This window comes from Podarcis tiliguerta, assembly GCF_965153285.1.
Source record: "Podarcis tiliguerta genome assembly, chromosome: 6".
In the NCBI taxonomy this organism is placed as follows: Eukaryota; Metazoa; Chordata; class Lepidosauria; order Squamata; family Lacertidae; genus Podarcis; species Podarcis tiliguerta.
This window is the reverse complement of record NC_139539.1, coordinates 7,880,121-7,899,428: the sequence shown is the minus strand read 5'-3', so window position 1 is coordinate 7,899,428 and position 19,308 is coordinate 7,880,121. Positions and strand designations below refer to the sequence as shown.

Sequence of the window (19,308 nt, the reverse complement as noted above, 5' to 3'; positions counted from 1 at the left end):
CCACCCACTTCTCCACTTCTTCATACCCTCCTTGAATTTAATTTAATTTAATATTTTATTTTATTTTATTTTATTTTATTCTATTTGCCTGCCTTGGAATGTGTCCTTGAACTCTGGTTGTGTTCTTCGCTTGCCTGGGCAGAGGATAGAAAACATACCCTCCAACATTTCTCCCATGAAAATAGGGACGTCCTATTCCATAACAACAACAACAACAATTTTATTATTTATACCCTGCCCATCTGGCTGGGTTGCCCTGGTCACTCTGGGTGGCTTCCAACATATATAAAAACATAATAAAACATTAAACTTTTTTTTTAAAAAGACAAAAAACCCTCCCCTATACAGGGCTGCCTTGGGATGTCTTTTAAAAGTCGTATCTCGGGGGCTGCATAACTCCAGTGCCGGACTGACATAAAAGCTAAACAAACTATAGCTTAGGGCCTCATTCTCTTGGAGGGCCCCAAAAATTTTAAAGAGAAAAAAACTGGATGTACATTTCCAAAATATAAGATGAAAAACAAATAAAATAAAGCCTACATACAGCAACAGTGTTTTGTGTTGTTATGGAACTATTAGGTCCATAAATTACCATATAGCATATATTCAACACAAAAAACAGTGACAATTTGTTGTTGACAAAAGACAGATAGACATATAAAGGGCCCCATTATCTTCAGTGGCTTAGGGCCTCATCAAACTTAATTCTGGTCCTGCATAACTCCATACCCTCCAACATTTCTCCAATGAAAATAGGGATGTCCTAAGGAAAAGTGGGACATTCTGGTATCAAATCAGAAACCTGGATGACTTCTGTAAATCCAGGAATGTCCCTGGAAAATAGGGTCACTTGGAGGGTCTGCAAAAAGGGTTTGCAGAAACTAACCTACCATGCAAAGGTTACATTTACATTGGCCCGTCCTCTTTTGTCCGTGGCCCCAACTTACTGTCATGCGGCCCTCAGAAGGTTTCATAGAAGAGTATGAAGCCCTAAGCTGAAAAAGTCTCCCCATCCCTGACATAAGGAAAGGGAGAGGAAATCTATGCAGGATCAATGCTTTAGTGTGCTTTAGTGTGTTGCTACCGGGTGGCGCTGTGGGTTAATCCACAGAGCCTAGGACTTGCCAATCGGAAGGTTGGTGGTTCGAATCCCTGTGATGGGGTGAGCTCCTGTTGCTCGGTCCCTGCTGCTGCCCACCTAGCAGTTCAAAAGCATGTTGAAGTGCAAGTAGATAAATAGGTACCACTCCGACAGGAAGGTAAACAGCATTTCCGTGCGCTGCTCTGGTCTGCCAGAAGCAGCTTAGTCATGCTGGCCACATGACCCAGAAGCTGTAGAAAGGCTCCCTTGGCCAGTAAAGTGAGATGAGCACCGCAACTCCAGAGTCGGTCACGACTGGACCTAATGGTCAGGGGTCCCTTTACCTTTACCCTAAACGGTGTATTTAAAAGATGAACCATTAGGTGCAAAAGCTTCTGGCACCTTCCGGTATCCTGCTCCAGCCAATATTAGGGCAAAACAACATTTTGCCAAACAAATTTCAGGATGTTGCCATATTGCATGTTTCCTTCTACACATCACTGGCTGGCTGTCATTTAAGGGTGTGTGTGTGTGTGTGTGTGTGTGTGTGTAGGAAAACGCACAATATGACAACACCTCAAGGATTAAGCGAAGCTGAGAGAAAAGATGCAACATGGATGGCATTGCTCCTGCTAGGTTTATATATACATATATAAATCATGCCTTCGAGATCTACTCCAAGTGCACAGCAAATGAATTTTGCTCTTGGCTCTGAAATGCTTTACATAATATAAAATGTTGGCTGCTTTCGGTTTCACTTTCTTGCAAAATCTCTCTCATAGGCCTGCATCTCTCTGCACAACATCTCAGGGAACCTTTTAGTTCTCTCTCTACCATTACTCCACTAAGGATTCCCCTGAATTTTACTTGCATTTTGGAGCAGGGGAGAAACACACTATCTGAGTTTTCTTTTTGCTCTTGCCAACTGCTAGTATTGTCAAGTCCCTTCAGGAGGACTAATTCCAAAGTACCAGCACATTACCGTAGCTTATCACAACTCTTAAAAACCACAATTTTATCCTGAATATTCAAAGAGACCGTGGGAAATGATTCTAATAATCATACTGCGTGCAAAGTAACCCTAAGCACCATACAACCCAAGTCGTGAACCCAAGCTTATCTCCCTAATGCAGGTTGAAATTCAATACCTATTTACTTGGGAGTAAGTCCAATGTATTCAATGGGACATACATAGGATTGCAGTGGTAGCCTCTTGCCTCTGAATGGTGGGATACTTAACAGAGCTCTGGCACCTTAGAAGCGAAAGACTGATGGTTTTAGGAGCTGGATTGGATTCCAAAAACGGACAAACAGATCACATTTTGCAATTGACAAACATCAATCACATTTCGCAAGCATCCTGTGGCATTCTAAATCAGCCTTGCACTGGCCAAGTCCACACTTAAGTGCAAAAAATAAAAGATGAGTCCGCTGTCCAAAGCATGCAGAGGGAAGAATTAGTAGCTTAATAGCCCTAAGAGAAGACACATGGCCGCAAAGTCTTTCAAGCTGATTTAACTGTCGCAGAGACAGACGGATAAGAGATGCTGCAGGAACTGGAATCTGGGATTCAGTCATTTGAGTTCCCACTCTCCATCAATGCCCAAATCTTGCTCAGTGGTACTTGCAGTTAGGCAGTTAGGGGTCTTGTAGCTACAATGTGCGGAAGATTAGTGGTCTGTGACTGCATAGTAGAAGTGCTGGAAAAGCCATGTTATGTTTTTAAATGCCACTAATCCAGAGCTATGAAGGAGAAGTCCATTCACATGTATTCAGCCCAGCGGGTTTACGATATAATCAATATACGTACTTCCAAATTTGAATTATTTAATAATAAACTGGGAGACCCCAAGTTGCGAGGGATTAGAGCGGGGTTGTTGTTGTTGTTTTTCAGGGTTTGTTTTATTTTCCAGGGTAGTGTTTTCCCCAAATACCCGGTCTCTTTGGTCACTATTAACCTTATTAGCTTGCTAAGAAAGACTCTGACTAAGGCAAGATTACACCTTGCGGTTTCCGCACTTGGTCTCATTGGGGAAACACAGAAGCAGGCGATGTTGGCTGGCCGTCATTCTGGAGGGCCTCCCTTTGCACCTCTATTAAGCAGATGAGTGGTCAGAACAGAAGGCAGCAGGGGAAAGAAAGAGACAGAAAAGAGAGAGGATGAGCCGTGCAGCTTTGGATTAGTTCAGTGCAAAGCAATTCCCGTGGTACCTAGAGTTTCCTGAGCAGCATCCACAAAGTGACTTTCTGGACGGATTGCTTTTACTGGAAATGAGGGGAGAGTAGAGAAATTAGACCAGAGGGCTCATGCCAAACAGGAAACTTTGATCAACTGCAGAAAGTGATGTGGAAGGGACACATTCATTGGGGATATTATGGAGCCAGAATGGGGGGGGGGGTTTGTTTCATTTTCTGTCAAAAGCAAAGCGCAATAAAAGTGTGGCTTGGGGACAGCTTTGCAATAAAAAAAATAACTCTACAAACAGTCCCTTCTGCATCAGAAATGTCTTCCTCGGCCGCAGAATCTCTAATGGAACACGGAGCCCTTGAAAATGTTTCTCAAATCAATTAGGGAAATTTTCATTGTAATTTCCCACCTCCCAAATATTAATCCTGCCATTTTCCATGCTTGCTAAAAAAACTGGCACTTTCCACCTCCCAACACATTGGAGGGAGAAGCAGAGATACTTTCCCTTTTCCTTAAATCTATATCGTCAAGATTTACTCTCAAGTTACTCTGAATTCTGCAGTTTCTCCCAGATATTAATTATCACCATTTCCCAATGCTTGCAAAGATCTACTTATTCGGCTAGCAAAACTTAAGGGAGATAGCTTCCCGCTGAATTCAACAGAATTATGTATTCCATCTCTGCTCTTATTTTGCCATTTTTATTTGTCCCTTCTAAGTATCAATTATTACTATTTTTCGTTGGCATTTGGCATCTTTTCTCCAATGTTTTAAACCAAGAGAAAAGCACTAGGCCTGAAAGGTGTGAATTTCACCCACAGAAAAGAACAAGGCAGAGGTGCTCATTGTGCTATCAATCAAATGAGCACATGCATCTATGCAGGAGCCACTATACATGACCCAGAGCTGCCACAGCTCAGCCATTATTGCTCCTTCTCTCTGTGGAAACGTGTGATTCTCTGTCTCTTACAACATCTGGTTTGGCCCAACGAGCCACCTTCTTTTCCACCCCAAATGAGCTGTTTTAATAAGTCAAGAGGGCATACCCTGAGAGCCAGCTCAGTACCATTAGCAACCTCTCAGCCACATTTAAAATGCAGAAGGGGGTAGCCTCTTTGGCTTGCGCTGGGGAGGGGGCAGGGAGGAAGGGTGACTTGAACTTGGCAGCGCAACGCTTCCATTCCGGTACCAGAAGGGATGTTGAGCATCGCTCCTTCTGCACAGCAACCTCCGCTGCAAGTTCAAACGGAATCCGCCCTCTCTTTCTCGATAACACCCGGCTCCGTTTTCCTGGCAAAGCACCAGAGGTGTCTCTTCTTGAAAGAACAAGACCACTCGTCAAATACAGTAGGGTAGGGGTTTCCTGGCACGGGGCCAGACTAACAGACACAGATTCTGCGAGTCTCCTGCAGGCACCCCCAATAATACGAGGGGCTTAAAAACAAAAAGAAGGGCTGCCTCTGTCAGTTGACATTTTCATCAACAGCCCGACCACAAGTCCATCCGCAGCTCCTTCTGCCCCCAATCTCTGGAGGGAATAGTTAAAAGCTTAATCTACAGCATCCCTTGCCAGGAACCAGAATTCTCTGATAAACACAACCCATGTATCCTTATTAATTTTCCTATGCTGATGAGACTGCCATTTGAAATGATTCTAGAACTTTCTCAGCAAACCCAAACTACCTCAGATTATCACCAATTTGGCGGGGGTGGGGTCAGTTGCCCTGTGGTGTTTCACACGCACACACAATTTTTCATTATTATTAATTTAAATTGCACTTGATTTACTAAGCTGGGGTTAGCTAACATGGCGTCCTTCTAGAAGCTGTTGGACTACAACTCCCATCATCCCTGACTACCAACCATGTTAGCTGGGGATGATGGGAGTTGTAGTCCAACAGCTTCTAGAAGGACGCCATTTTGGCAACCCCTGCGCTGAAATCAATCTGCCCCTATTGAAATGGGTGGGAAAACGAAAACTAAAATACACTGAAGAATAGCCAGCCCAAGACATTTTGGCACCTGAGGCAAACTGCAAAATGGCACCCCTCTCACCACCAAGGAAGAAAGGGTGAGTGAAGATCTACAGTGGGAAGATGGGAGGAAAAAAGATCTGTATGGGGATCTAATGCATCTGTGGATTCTGCCGCCTGTGGATCCTGCCACCTCACGGGAGGGCTGGCCCTGCACTGAAAGATAAGTGGTGTCCATTCTGCCCCCAGCAATTTCTCAAAATAGGGCAAGGGAAATCTTAGCATTCTGCCTATATCACGAATTCAATTTATATATGATCATATCACTTCAGGAGCACAGAAGTAGACCTTTCTATTTGGAGTGGGTGGGTGCTAAGATTCTGTACATTCGCTACCTGTCTTGAGTTAGTTAAGTCCATTGACTTCCGTGGGTCTACTCCAAGTAAACTACCATGCACTGTTTTTGGAATGTGGTACTAATGTGATTAGGATGCGGGTGGCACTGTGGGTTAAACCACAGCCTAGGACTTGCCGATCAGAAGGTCGGCAGTTCGAATCCCCGCGACGGGATGAGCTCCCGTTGCTCAGTCCCTGCTCCTGCCAACCTAGCAGTTCGAAAGCACGTCAAAGTGCAAGTAGGTACCGCTCCGGCGGGAAGGTAAACGGCATTTCCATGCACTGCTCTGGTTTGCCAGAAGCAGCTTAGTCATGCTGGCCACATAACCTGGAAGCTGTACGCCGGCTCCGTCGGCCAATAAAGTGAGATGAGCGCCGCAACCCCAGAGTCGGTCACGACTGGACCTAATGGTCAGGGGTCCCTTTATGGGATTAAGGTCAAAGGCCAATGAAGAAATGCTAACCTGAACTCAATCCATTTTCGAACATACAGTGAGATCATACCTTGTATGCATTTAACATGTGCGATTTCAACTTTATGCATTTGAAGGTCGGCCGGTTGAAATCACACAAATAAAAGGCACGGAAGGTGGAGAGCTTAAAAGCTCTTTTTCTTTTTTTGCACAGGGTTTTCCCAGCATGGAAAGAGCTTTTAAGCTGTCAGATTTGCTTACTGGGCTCTGGGAGGCTCTCGCAAGATCTCAGATGGCACCATGATAGTGGTGAGACCAGAAGAAACAATGAAGCCCGTGTGTTTCTTCAGGAAATGATAGGAAAAGGAGAGGAGAGCAGCAGTAGATGCTGCTGCTTGGGGCCAGGAGGAGCAGTGCAAGTCTGCAAGAGGCGGGGAGCCAGGAGCGTGACACCAGCAGCCAAGCAACTGTGGGACCACACAGAAAGAGCTTGGGGGCTGCCTAAAGCCCCCAGTCTGCGGGTTGGGACCCCTGCTGTAAAGAAAAACCACGTGGGTGGACATTTTCAAGCACTCCTAGAGTGACAAGCTCCCTGTGCATGAAGTAATCAAATGGCAAGGTTAATAATAATAATAATAATAATAATAATAATTTATTTACACCCCATAAGTAAAAATAAACAGAGACTACAAAGAATAGTTCCAGTGCATCCCTCTTTGTAATGTGCAAGCATTCCCCATGCAGGGATTTTATTTTGTGAGGGGCCATCAGCACAGCCTTCCCCATTCCGAAATAATAATTTAATAATAATAATAATTTATTATTTATACCCCGCCCATCTGGCTAGTTTCCCCAGCCACTCTGGGTGGCTTCCAACTGAATATTAAAAACAATACAGCATCAGACATTAAAAACTTCCCTAAACAGGGCCACCTTCAGTTGTCTTTTAAAAGTAAAATAGTTGTTTATTGCCTTGACATCTAATGGGAAGGGGTTCCACAGGGCGGGCACCACTATCGAGAAGGCCCTCTGTCTGGTTCCCTGTAACCTCACTTCTCGCAGCGAGGGAACCGCCAGAAGGCCCTCGGCGCTGGACCTCAGTGTCCGGGCTGAACGATGGGGGTGGAGATGCTCCTTCAGGTATACAGGACTGAGGCCGTTTAGGGCTTTAAAGGTCAACACCAACACCTTGAATTGTGCTTGGAATTAAGAAGCAAAGCCCTTTGTCGCCTGTTATCATAACCATTGGGATATGAAGAAAGGCAAGGACACACCTGTTGTTTGTTTTCTGGCTTTTAGCAGTATATCAGGGGTCGTTTAACCAGCCCATGGACCCCTGCCACCCACTCGATCGGCTCCCATGCGCCGTGCTAAGCCAGCATGGAGCACTAACATCTACCAGTTCCCTTGCAAAAATGCCCATGTTCACCATTCCCAATATTGATTTTATTGTGCAGACCAAAACATTGAAAGTATCAAATTTGCCAAGTTGGACATTATTGCCTTACATAATTCAGGGCTTTGATGCATCCCTCAAAAATTATATTCCGTGCCAGAAATAGCGTTTGCGCATGTGCGCGCACTCCGGCCCACCGTGGCATCTGTGGGACCGTGAACCGGCCCAAGCCACAAAAACTTTGCTGACCCCTGTACTATATGGTGAGCGCAGGGGGTTGAGAGTGTGTGTATGAGCTAATGGACAGAATGCCACACGGTGAGTTTGCAAGGGGTTTTTTTGGTACAGAAAGTACTGGCTTAAAGTGTAGAGATCTTTCCTATTCTATTCAATTCAAGAGGGTTCTGGAAGCTTCTCTGTGTGATACAAGCTGGTGCAAGCTGGAAGTTTCTAGCTAACAAGCAAGCTTCTGTTCCGTCTAGAAACAAGCAGAAGGTTCCTGATGTTTTGGTTATTCCTTCAGAGAAGCTGAGTACAGCTGGTTTAAACTGGTTCTGTTATTGCTTTCACTCAAGGTTATGCTGACTATAATAATAAGAAGCAAAGATCCCCTGTGTTGCGAACAGGAAAATCTGGCAACCTTAAAGCAACACTTCACGCTAATAATTCGATTACAACACTTTACTAAATTGTAAATTGATTACTAAATTGTATCTTCATTCAAAGTCAAGTGGCATACAATTTATACAAGGTAACACCAGCTAATGTAACTTAACCAAATTTCCCAAAGTAGGGGATTTTTGGGATGGTGTATCAAACGGAGAATACAGTGGTGCCTCGCAGGACGAAATTAATTCGTTCTGCGAGTTTTTTCATCTTGTGAATTTTTCGTCTTGGAAATGCATTGACGGTTTCCCATAGGAATGCATTGACGGTTTTAAGAAAAAGGCACAAGAGGTTTCGTCTTGCGAAGCAAGCCCATAGGGAAATTCGTCTTGCGAAGCAACTCAAAAAACAAAAAACTCTTTTGTCTTGCGAGTTTTTCGTCTTGCGAGGTACCACTGCAATTCAAGTTTGAAGCAATATGCCTTCCAAATTAAGTATAAAGTCCCAACCACAGGACAGATGCGCCTGGTTATATACATGACTTATTCACTGAATCAGTGAAAGCTGAACCATTTGCAACTTATGTACCCTTTCGGACCTCTTATTTGCTGAGGAACAAACTTTGAAAAAGTCGGTTATCCAGGAAGGATTGTCCTCCTACTGCCTCTGGAGCACCAGAGCATGTTCACTGCTAAATATATGAATAAGATACAATTTAGTAGCTATATAAAGTGTTGTGATCAAATTATTAGCCTGACGTGTTGCTTTTAGGTTGCCAGACTATAATAATAGGCCAGAAGAAGCCTGGGTTTCACTTTCTGTCTCTCTTTCCTTCTGGTGTGGGGTTCTGTACATAGTATGCTTAGTGTTAAGGTTTTAGTCTTATTGTAAGTTTAAATTAGGGACGCGGGTGGTGCTGTGGATTAAACCACTGAGCCGAGGACTTGCCGATCAGAAGGTTGGCGGTTCGAATCCCCGCGATGGGGTGAGCTCCCGTTGCTCTGTCCCTGCTCCTGCCAACCTAGCAGTTCGAAAGCACGTCAAAGTGCAAGTAGATAAATAGGTACCGTTCCTGCAGGAAGGTAAACGGCGTTTCCGTGTGCTGCTCTGGTTCGCCAGAAGCGGCTTAGTCATGCTGGCCACATGACCCGGAAGCTGTACGCCGGCTCCCTCAGCCAAGAAAGCGAGATGAGCGCCGCAACCCCAGAGTCGGTCACGACTGGACCTAACAGTCAGGGGTCCCTTTACCTTTTTTAAGTTTAAGTTAAGTCTGCTGCAACTGGATTTCTTATGGACTCTGCCGATCCTGAAGATGTAGTGGATTTGTGACCATTATGCTCATTTGCCTTCAGTAGTAGTAAATTCTGCTGGATGAAGAACTGATTGCCTCTGGTCAATTTTTTTGTTTTGGTTTGGTTTTTTGGAATCCTGCAACCTTTTTATGTTTTTAATCTGCTAACTACACATTGGGGTCTCCTTCAGATCAATATGAGGGGAATAAATAATTACCGCCCAGTCAGTCTGACATCAATACCAGGGAAGATTCTGGAGCAGATCATTAAGCAAACAGTCTGTGAGCACCTAGAAAGGAGTGCTGTGATCACCAATAGTCAGCATGGATTTCTGAAAAATAAGTCATGTCAGACTAACCTGATCTCGTTTTTTGACAGAATTACAAGCCTGGTAGATGAAGGGAACGCAGTGGATGGAGTCTACCTTGATTTCAGCAAGGCATTTGACAAGGTGCCCCATGATATTCTTGTAGAGAAGCTGGTAAAATGCGGTCTTGACTATGCTACCACTCAGTGGATTTGTAACTGGCTGACTGAGCGAACCCAAAGGGTGCTCATCAATGGTTCCTCTTCATCCTGGAGAAGAGTGACTAGTGGGGTGCCACAGGGTTCTGTCTTGGGCCCGGTCTTATTCAACATCTTTATCAACGACTTGGATGATGGACTCAAGGGCATCCTGATCAAATCTGCAGATGACACCAAACTGGGAGGGGTGGCTAACATCCCAGAGGACAGGATCACACTTCAAAACGACCTTGACAGATTAGAGAACTGGGCCAAAACAAACAAGATGAATTTTAACAGGGAGAAATGTAAAGTATTGCACTTGGGCAAAAAAAATGAGAGGCACAAATACAAGATGGGTGACACCTGGCTTGAGAGCAGTACATATGAAAAGGATCTAGGAGTCTTGGTTGACCACAAACTTGACATGAGCCAACAGTGTGACGCGGCAGCTAAAAAAGCCAATGCAATTCTGGGCTGCATCAATAGGAGTATAGCATCTAGATCAAGGGAAGTAATAGTGCCACTGTATTCTGCTCTGGTCAGACCTCACCTGGAGTACTGTGTCCAGTTCTGGGCACCACAGTTCAAGAAGGACACTGACAAACTGGAACGTGTCCAGAGGAGGGCAACCAAAATGGTCAAAGGCCTGGAAACGATGCCTTATGAGGAATGGCTAAGGGAGCTGGGCATGTTTAGCCTGGAGAAGAGGAGGTTAAGGGGTGATATGATAGCCATGTTCAAATATATAAAAGGATGTCACCTAGAGGAGGGAGTAAGGTTGTTTTCTGCTGCTCCAGAGAAGCGGACACGGAGCAATGGATCCAAACTACAAGAAAGAAGATTCCACCTAAACATTAGGAAGAACTTCCTGACAGTAAGAGCTGTTCGACAGTGGAATTTGCTGCCAAGGAGTGTGGTGGAGTCTCCTTCTTTGGAGGTCTTTAAGCAGAGGTTTGACAACCATATGTCAGGAGTGCTCTATGATTCTATGATTCTATGAATTCATGACACACACTTGGATGGAGTAAACCTGGGTACAAAAGTCTAGTGAGTCATGATGAAGCTGACTGGATGGCCCTGTGCTGGTTCAACTTCTCTTGGCTTGGCCTCTATCACAGGGTTCATGTGAGGACAACAGAGGAAAGAGGAGAGGAGGAAGCTAGACTTCTTGGAGGAAAGGTGAGATAAATCCACAGTCAATAAATAAAGCACAAAAACTACCAGACTGGAAAAAGGTAGGTCAGGGAATAGCTCTACCATCCCTAGAAGCTGTTTGAAGCGCATCCACCCACAAGCTCAGTCTGGCACATTGACAACAGCAGTTTTCTATGTTTAACTTCCCCCAGGTTGCTAACTCACTGGAGAATCCCACTTGTGCAAAAAAGGCAAGTGGGATGTCCACAACCCCACCACCAGGGCAGAAAGGGAGCAGTTAAGAAGCCTGAATTGGGTCCATTGTTGTCACACGAGGGCTGGATTTTCTAGATCATGTGCTGGCGCAGTCCCTCATCCCCCAGATCAGGGTGTTTCTGTTGGCTAGTGCCAACAGGAATGTCACTGGTGGTAGCTTCCACTCAACATTTCAGCGAGCACATTGCATGCTTCTTGTTAGAAGAGCTTCTCCACCAATGGTGGAGTTTTTCCAACAGTGGAAGCCAGCAGAGCTGGGCAAGGCTAGGGCAGAAGGACATCACCCAAACTTCCTCCAGCACAGCAGATCCTGGACTTGGATTGTTCTGCCAATTTTGAGATGAGCAACTGAATATTGTTAGTATAAAGGGGTTGGGGAGGAAAACGCATGAACTCCTCGGAGGAATTGCCAGATATACAGCTAATAAATGAATGAATTTGTCATCATTCTAGTCTTGTAGCTGGAACATACAGACATCTGTTGCAAACTGTTGCTTGAAATTATTAAATCACCTGCAAATATTGAATATCTGCATCAGAAAGCCAACCTAGACATTAACACAGACAACATTTCCCTCGTAATGTCCGGGGGGTGGTGCATGGTGACATATTGTCAGGTTCAGTTCCCCCACCCCTGAATGAAACCAATGAATCAGAGCAGGAAAGGGAAAACCATGAATCCAATGCAACAATACCCTGCATTTCTTTTAACTAAGCATTGTTGGAGAAACACAGGTTGATACACTCACATAGCATCTGGTTAGGCCCACAGATTTCTCTGAAACTGTTCTCTCCTAACAGTTGTACGAATATTTAGTATTCCCAGAGATTCTAAACCCAGGTGAGTAACCAACTGATTAGCTAGGTTTTGCTGCAGTTTTATCTGTGTTCCAAAATCCTATATCAGAACTGAACAAAATCTCTAACCAGAGTCAGTAGCTAAGAGCGATATTTAACTAAGCTTTCCTCAAAGTAGACCCATTGAAATGAATGACTGAGTTAGGTCCACGAGTTTCAGAGGGTCTAAGAAAAGAATAGTTGAATACCACCTAAAATATTCAGGATTATAAGCTGTACCAGCACCATATGAACCCAGAATTGCACAGTTCCTGCAAGACTAACTTTTTAGGAGCTACTGCAAGATTTGCAAAGTAAAGAAATGGAGTACAGTGTTAACATCTCATGTGGGAACAATGTTATGTCTCAAAGCTCAACATATACCCATCAGATGAACCTACAAAATGGGCTTTCCTCTTCAACATCATGCCAGCTGCTATTGTGCACCAAGCTGTCTTAAAACTAAAGCACACTTTCAGCCTGTAGATATCTGCCTGGCAGAACACATGCTTTCTTGATTGAGAATCAAATCTGAAAACATTGTAAATAAGCTACAATGTGGTTTCCAGATGCTATTTGACTACAACTCCCATCAGCCCCTGCCAGAACAGTCACGGGTCAAGGGTGATGGGAACTGAAGCCTTTATGGAGGCCACCATGTTGCCTAACCTTGATCTATGGACTTTGGTGATTCTGCAACATACCTGACAGATCTAACACTCGCAGAACCTATAAATCACCATTGGTTGCATGCAATGCATAAATAGCATCACAGCAACTAAAGTGCCCTTCTGCAAGCCTGACAAGTAGAAAACTCCTCTACCTGACTTTGCTATGGAGACGATGGCACCACCTCTGCTTGGTCCCTAGCCCAAAAGGTTACTAGCAGGGAGGCAATCCATGCTTCCTCCATCCTCCATCAGTGCTACAGAAGTAGCAGCAGTTAAGCATCAGTTAACCTTACCAGCAAAGCTGCACCAGAAGATGCTCAGGTGCCAGGTGTGACTGAAGCCAACAGAGGAGCAGCATCATGCCTGACCCTTGGCAATGCAGTGAGTCCCAGCTTCCACAATCATAAATGTGGAAATCGCAAGGCGCGTGTTTTTAAGCGCTATGGGGAATGTGCGTTGTTTTTTATTGACCTGTACTAGCCAGTTGTCTCTACAAAAGGGGCTGGTACATTTTCCTCTTTCTCTCTCTGCCACGGTGGGGATCTACTTGCTGTAAAACAATGATGTGCGACAAATGTTGGTGGGTACATGAATATCCTTTCTTTCATTGCTGCCGTGACCAAAAGAAAGGCAGAAATACAGGTGAGGGGAGAAGGGAACGTGGAGAATGACCACACCTCTTTATCGCACAATTCGGGAAAGGCAAGTTGAAAGGAGCTGTGTTAAGACTGCATCCACCCCTTTCGTTTTCCACATGGGGATAACAGCTCTTTCCCAGGTTTTTCAATCCATTTCTGATGGATCTACGTGCCACATCTCAGCCTTGGTTCTGATGCTGCCGCAGCAAACCCACTCCACAGACTCCGCTCGGTCAAATGGCGTGTTGCCATTGGAAAGAAGGAAACATAATCAAGGGGCCATCTTTACGGGTATTTACAAGGCATGCGGACATCATCGGTCTCATCATTGCAAGCACGTTGGAGGTTTACAATGTTTATTTGAATGGCTCTCAGCTCCTTGTCGCCACGAGCATCAACACGCATGACACAGAGAGGAACGGAAACTCGGAGAAAGGGGGAGAGAGAGAGAGATAGATAGAGAGTAGTGAGAATGCATGGGGATGGACTCTCTGAAAACATACAGACCTTGGAGACGGCTCAGGCTGCTGCTCTTTCCTTAAAACAGAAGCAAAAGTACATTAGCAGTGGAGTCAGGCGAAAGAGGGAGAAGGGTATTCACAGTTGAAGACAAGGAGGACAGGATCAAACAGAAGGTGGCGACAAGGCAGAGGGAGGAAAAGTATGGGGCACACAGAGATGCTCAACGTAGAAGCAGCTTGTCAGGTGTGGCAGAGTGGTTTTGATAGCTTTCCGGCAGGTGGGTTACTCTTGCTTACCCAGAGGGAGAGAAGGAGGAGCGAGGCAGCAGGAAAGTTGGTGCGGTGCAAATGCAACAGCAGGTGCACCAGAACTGGCTCCGCTCCTGTGTTTGCACCACACCAACTTCTCCGCTGCTTTGCCCTTCCTCTTCTCCCCATCCCCCAGTAGCCAGCCATCTGCCTGGAAATTGGTATTGTGGCTCCACTCCGCCCAGCAAGCCCCTACATAAGCACAAAACAAGGCTGAAACAAAAAGATTGAAGCACATTTCAGAATTGGACTCTTTGAACCATGAGGTTGGATCAAGGTGACTGGTTTGTTTTTTAAACGGAGTCACGCTCCTTCTCAGTATACCAGGCTCGAAACATCACACAGGGAGCTGCTGTTCCCTCTAACTTTCACGCTTTCATGTAACCTGTTTCCACAGCTTGAAAATAGCTCCGTTTAAGGCTGATCCACATTTCTGTGTGATGCACTTGCAACATAGAAACTTTGCACTCCCAACAAAGTCACACAGAAAAAGAGGACAATCCATCAATTTATGGACCAGACAGGCAGAGCAACGCTAAACATGTTAGAGGTGACCTCGTCTGCATTACAGTCTTGTGGACTGAATCGAGAAGACATCGTCAAGGCCACAGTCACTTCAGGGTAATTTCTGCTCCCCCCTCTTAAAAAGAGGATAGAATTTGTAAAGTCTTAGAATAAAACTTTCAAGAAATCTTTGGTGAAAGAGGGCAGGTGACATAAGAGAAATAAACACCCACAAATCACCCTGCACCAAAACAGAAATTGCTTCAAGCAATGAAAGAAGGCCAAAGGAGAGAACAGTCAAGAACTGATTTCAAACAGAGAATATATTATGGCAAATAAAAAATCTCAATGCATATTGCCAATGTATTTTCTTCAATGGCGATAGTTCTATATAGTTTCCTGTTTCAACCAAGAGCTGCCAAGAGTTCTGGTTTTCAAGTGACATGTCTCTCAAGGAATGCCAGGAGACTCACAGAGCTAGGCTGTCCTTCGGGGGGAAAACGCCTTGGGGGGAAACACATTATTTCAACTAATTATTAATTTGGCACCTGCTGAAGTTTGTGTTTGGCCTTAAAAAAACCCAAAAAGAATTATACTCTCTTCTTTTTATTTTCCTAGTTGAGGTAACAATATTGTAATAGACATTGGCAGGAAAATAAAACTTTTCCATAATGCATTATTATTTTGGCTACCTCAACTTTCCTGAAGAACCAGCTTAATAAACTGTACCTCATAAGTAAAGTCTTTGTTGCTATAATCTCGTGGAAGTATATTAATATTAAAACATGAGTTATATCCACGCTTCTTCTTTTTTAAGAAGCCGGCTGATCTTTACCCCTTGCAATCTGTTTTTACCTAAGCTGTATTTGTGTCAAGTCAGTGTTTTGAAGCCACAAGCAAGGTCAGACATAGACTTGCCGCACATTTGCAAACTCAGGAAAAGTAACATATGGTTCACATATGGAGGTCAAGAGAAAGAACCTCAGTCATGGCCTAAAAGTCATAGGATTTATTTTGAAATTCTTCAGAAGCTGGGAAATGAATATTATTTCCAGGTCATGGCTGGAGAATTTTTGTAAAGTCAATAGACCATGGTGTAAAGTGTATTCATTTTAGGTCTTTTCTTTGTTGGAATCATATGGAGGGAATTTAGATAGCAGCTAAGTTCTTCCACCAGAACCTCCCTGGCTCTTGGGTCAGAATGAAAACACATTTCTGCATTTTAACCTCTCCTCTTTGGTACAGCTCAGAAAGATCATGGGGGCGCGAGATTATTTTAAATTAAGAAATGCATGTTCCCTAGAATCCCTTAGAAAACACTTGACATGTTTTTACTGGTGTTTTTGTATAGATCTGACACAGCGCTTTGCTTCCAGCAGGTGGAAAAGGTGCTGGTACTCTGGATGGCTGCCCTGGGCACAAAAATTCCTCAGGGGGGGCAGGGGGAATTACGTGTAAAACAATTTCATGTTTTACAGGAACTTCATTAAAATCTTGACACATAGTTATTACATGATGTGTGATGATTAAAAAATACATTAAAATGTCACACATTAAAAACTTCCCTGAACAGGGCTGCCTTCAGATGTCTTCTAAATGTCAGGTAGTTGTTTATCTCTATGACATCTGATGGGAGGGCGTTCCACAGGGCGGGCGCCACTATCGAGAAGGCCCTTTGCCTGGTTCCCTGTAGCTTTGCTTCTTGCAGTAAGGGAACCCCCAGAAGGCCCTCAGGATCTCAGCGTCTGGGCAGAACGATGGGGGTGGAGACGCTTCTTCAGGCAGCGTCACAGACACATTGTGATTCGTGATACATCGCCATGTCAAATATGATGAAACCGTTAGCACGATGTGGACTTCAAACCAATTTTGGACGACGTATCAATACATCACCCAGTCCTAACTAAGACACACACACACATTGCATGTTCACGTAACACATATAAAGGGTGCTTATGGAAGGCAGTGGCGTAGCGTGGGGGTGCAGGGGGGGCTGGCCGCACCGGGCGCAACATCTGGGGGGGCGCGCTCACACTCGCAGCTCTCTGCCCCTACCTGGCTCACTCACTCTCTCTCACTGCAGTGCTGGCTGTGCGAATCCGATCCGAGCCGCCGGGTCGTCGCCCACTGTGGAGGGGAGGGTGCCAGGCATGCGGTGCGATGCGGAGAGAGAGCGAGGGACTATCTGGGGGAGGGACAGTGCAGCGGGGGGGGGCGCAAATTACTTGCCTTGCCCCGGGTGCTGACAACCCACGCAATGCCACTGGTCTTTGGTACAGCTCAGAAAGATCATGGGGGCGCGAGATTATTTTAAATTAAGAAATGCATGTTCCCTAGACTCCCTTAGAAAACACTTGACATGTTTTTACTGGTGTTTTTGTATAGGTCTGACACACTGCTTTGCAGGTGCTGGTACTCTGGATGGCTGCCCTGGGCACAAAAATTCCTCAGGGGGGGCGGGGGGAATTATGTGTAAAACAATTTCATGTTTTACAGGAACTTCATTAAAATCTTGACATATAGTTATTACATGATGTGTGATGATTACAAATACATTAAAATGTCACACATTAAAAACTTCCCTGAACAGGGCTGCCTTCAGATGTCTTCTAAATGTCAGGTAGTTGTTTATCTCTATGACATCTGATGGGAGGGCGTTCCACAGGGCGGGTGCCACTACCGAGAAGGCCCTTTGCCTGGTTCCCTGTAGCTTTGCTTCTTGCAGTGAGGGAACCGCCAGAAGGCCCTCAGGATCTCAGCGTCTGGGCAGAACGATGGGGGTGGAGATGCTCCTTCAGGCAGCGTCACAGACACATTGTGATTCGTGATACGTCGCCATGTCAAATATCATGAAACCGTTAGCACGATGTGGACTTCAAACCAATTTTGGACGACGTATCAATACATCACCCAGTCCTAACTAACACACACACACATTGAATGTTCCCATAACACATATAAAGGGTGTTTGTGGAAGGAGACTAGTGTTGTCTATGAAATTTTCTTTGGGGACGTGGGCTGGATCCACGGCCATCTAACTCACCTGAAAGTCAGTCCAGATTTGCTCTTCAGGTTCCTCAGGAGCTCCAGCTGGTTCAAAGGTGGGATGAGCCTAAAACGGAAGAAGGAGAAATGAGAGGAGGAAAACTCAGACGGAGACAAGAAGCAACAACTTCTTGCTGTGGAAACCGTGTCCCTCCCCTAAAATTCTGCCTTGCAAATACAGAAGGAGAGGAACGGCTTTTAAAAGCTTAGACACCCCAAAAGCAGGGGGGATGAGATAAAAATAGCAAAGTGCAGACAGAGAAGGCTGTTCCCCTAATCTCTTGGCTTTAAACTCATGGAGATAGGAGGAGGACCAAAAGGATTAGTTAAACCTGAGCACAGCAGTCAGCGGTGTGTCACACTGTTGTTTCTCAGGAGGCAAGGCTGACAGCAAAGCTTTTCCACCCTGTCCTCAGTTTTCAGAGCCTTCCCTTTACATGACAGTCACCTCAGAGGTCCATCTGGCCTCTGGAGCTTCCTTCCACATAAGCCTCATAATCTCTTCCTTGGACACCAAGGCTGACAGCAAAGCTTATCTAGGAGGAAGACCCAGGAATCTAAAGAAAATCTTTAGTGTAAAGAGAATGCCATAAAAAGCAGTGACGTATGGGGAGTTTGGCAAAGTATCACAACAGGGTTTTAATCCTGGTGGTGTCCATGGGATTGAGTGGGGTGAAGAAAAGAGCCTTCAAGTGTCAAGGGAGGAACCCACAGAATCCTCAAATCATATTTTTTATGAGATCTGGCTTCTACATTAAAATAGGGTTTCCATCCATCAGGTATCAGCTGTAGTTTTCCCTGCACTCTTCTTCAGAGCTCTGAGGGCCGAACTACATGTTACACTTAACACAACGGTGTGTTTTTTACTAAACACTATCCCCATGTGTTATGTGGGTGGGGTGGGGGGAAGCATTTTCTTCCTGATCATAGCTGGGGAGGGAGAGATTAAGCCTCACCTCTTCCCATGCTGCAATCAGAATAACAATGGGGGCTTCCTTCACCCCAAATCGAGGGGAAACAGAAGACAGATCTGCATTCCCCTATGAGGAAAGGCTACAAGACTGGAGCTTCAGGATTTGAGTGGGGAAATTAAAATAAAGGGAGACATGATTAAGGGGAATTATGCATTGTGTGGAGAAAGAGGATAGATATTTTTCTACTTCTCTCACAACACTAGATATAGTAAAGGTAAAGAGACCCCTGACCATTAGGTCCAGTCGTGGCCGACTCTGGGGTTGTGGCGCTCATCTCACTTTATTGGCCGAGGGAGCCGGCATACAGCTTCCGGGTCATGTGGCCAGCATGACTAAGCCGCTTCTGGCGAACCAGAGCAGCGCACGGAAATGCCATTTACCTTCCTGCCAGAGCGGTACCTAATTATCTACTTGCACTTTGACGTGCTTTTTGAACTGCTAGGTTGGCAGGAGCAGGGACCGAGCAACAGGAGCTCACCCCGTCGCGGGGATTCGAACCGCCGACCTTCTGATCGGCAAGTCCTAGGCTCTGTGGTTTAACCCACAGCACCACCGGCAATGACCACCAAATCAGATTGTTATAAAGGGGGGGTTAGACCAATGCATT

General features: G+C 45.1%; 2 protein-coding genes across 11 annotated transcripts in view; both read right to left on the bottom strand.

Annotated features, from left to right (window-relative positions):
- The window catches only part of PTK6 (protein tyrosine kinase 6), a 736,207-nt gene that overhangs the window by 474,097 nt on the left and 242,802 nt on the right, over positions 1 to 19,308 (bottom strand). The window lies entirely within an intron of this gene.
- The window catches only part of KCNQ2 (potassium voltage-gated channel subfamily Q member 2), a 129,432-nt gene that overhangs the window by 28,050 nt on the left and 82,074 nt on the right, over positions 1 to 19,308 (bottom strand). For 5 of the 9 annotated variants that reach the window (XM_083447304.1, XM_083447295.1, XM_083447297.1 and 2 more), the window contains 3 exons: positions 17,726 to 17,794; positions 13,916 to 13,945; positions 3,293 to 3,346 (listed from right to left, as the gene is read on the bottom strand). In XM_083447304.1, the coding sequence (XP_083303430.1) occupies positions 3,293 to 3,346; positions 13,916 to 13,945; positions 17,726 to 17,794 (153 nt within the window). The remainder of the gene's footprint in view (positions 1 to 3,292; positions 3,347 to 13,915; positions 13,946 to 17,725; positions 17,795 to 19,308) is intronic. The other 4 variants (XM_083447298.1, XM_083447302.1, XM_083447303.1 and 1 more) reach the window with 2 other exon arrangements.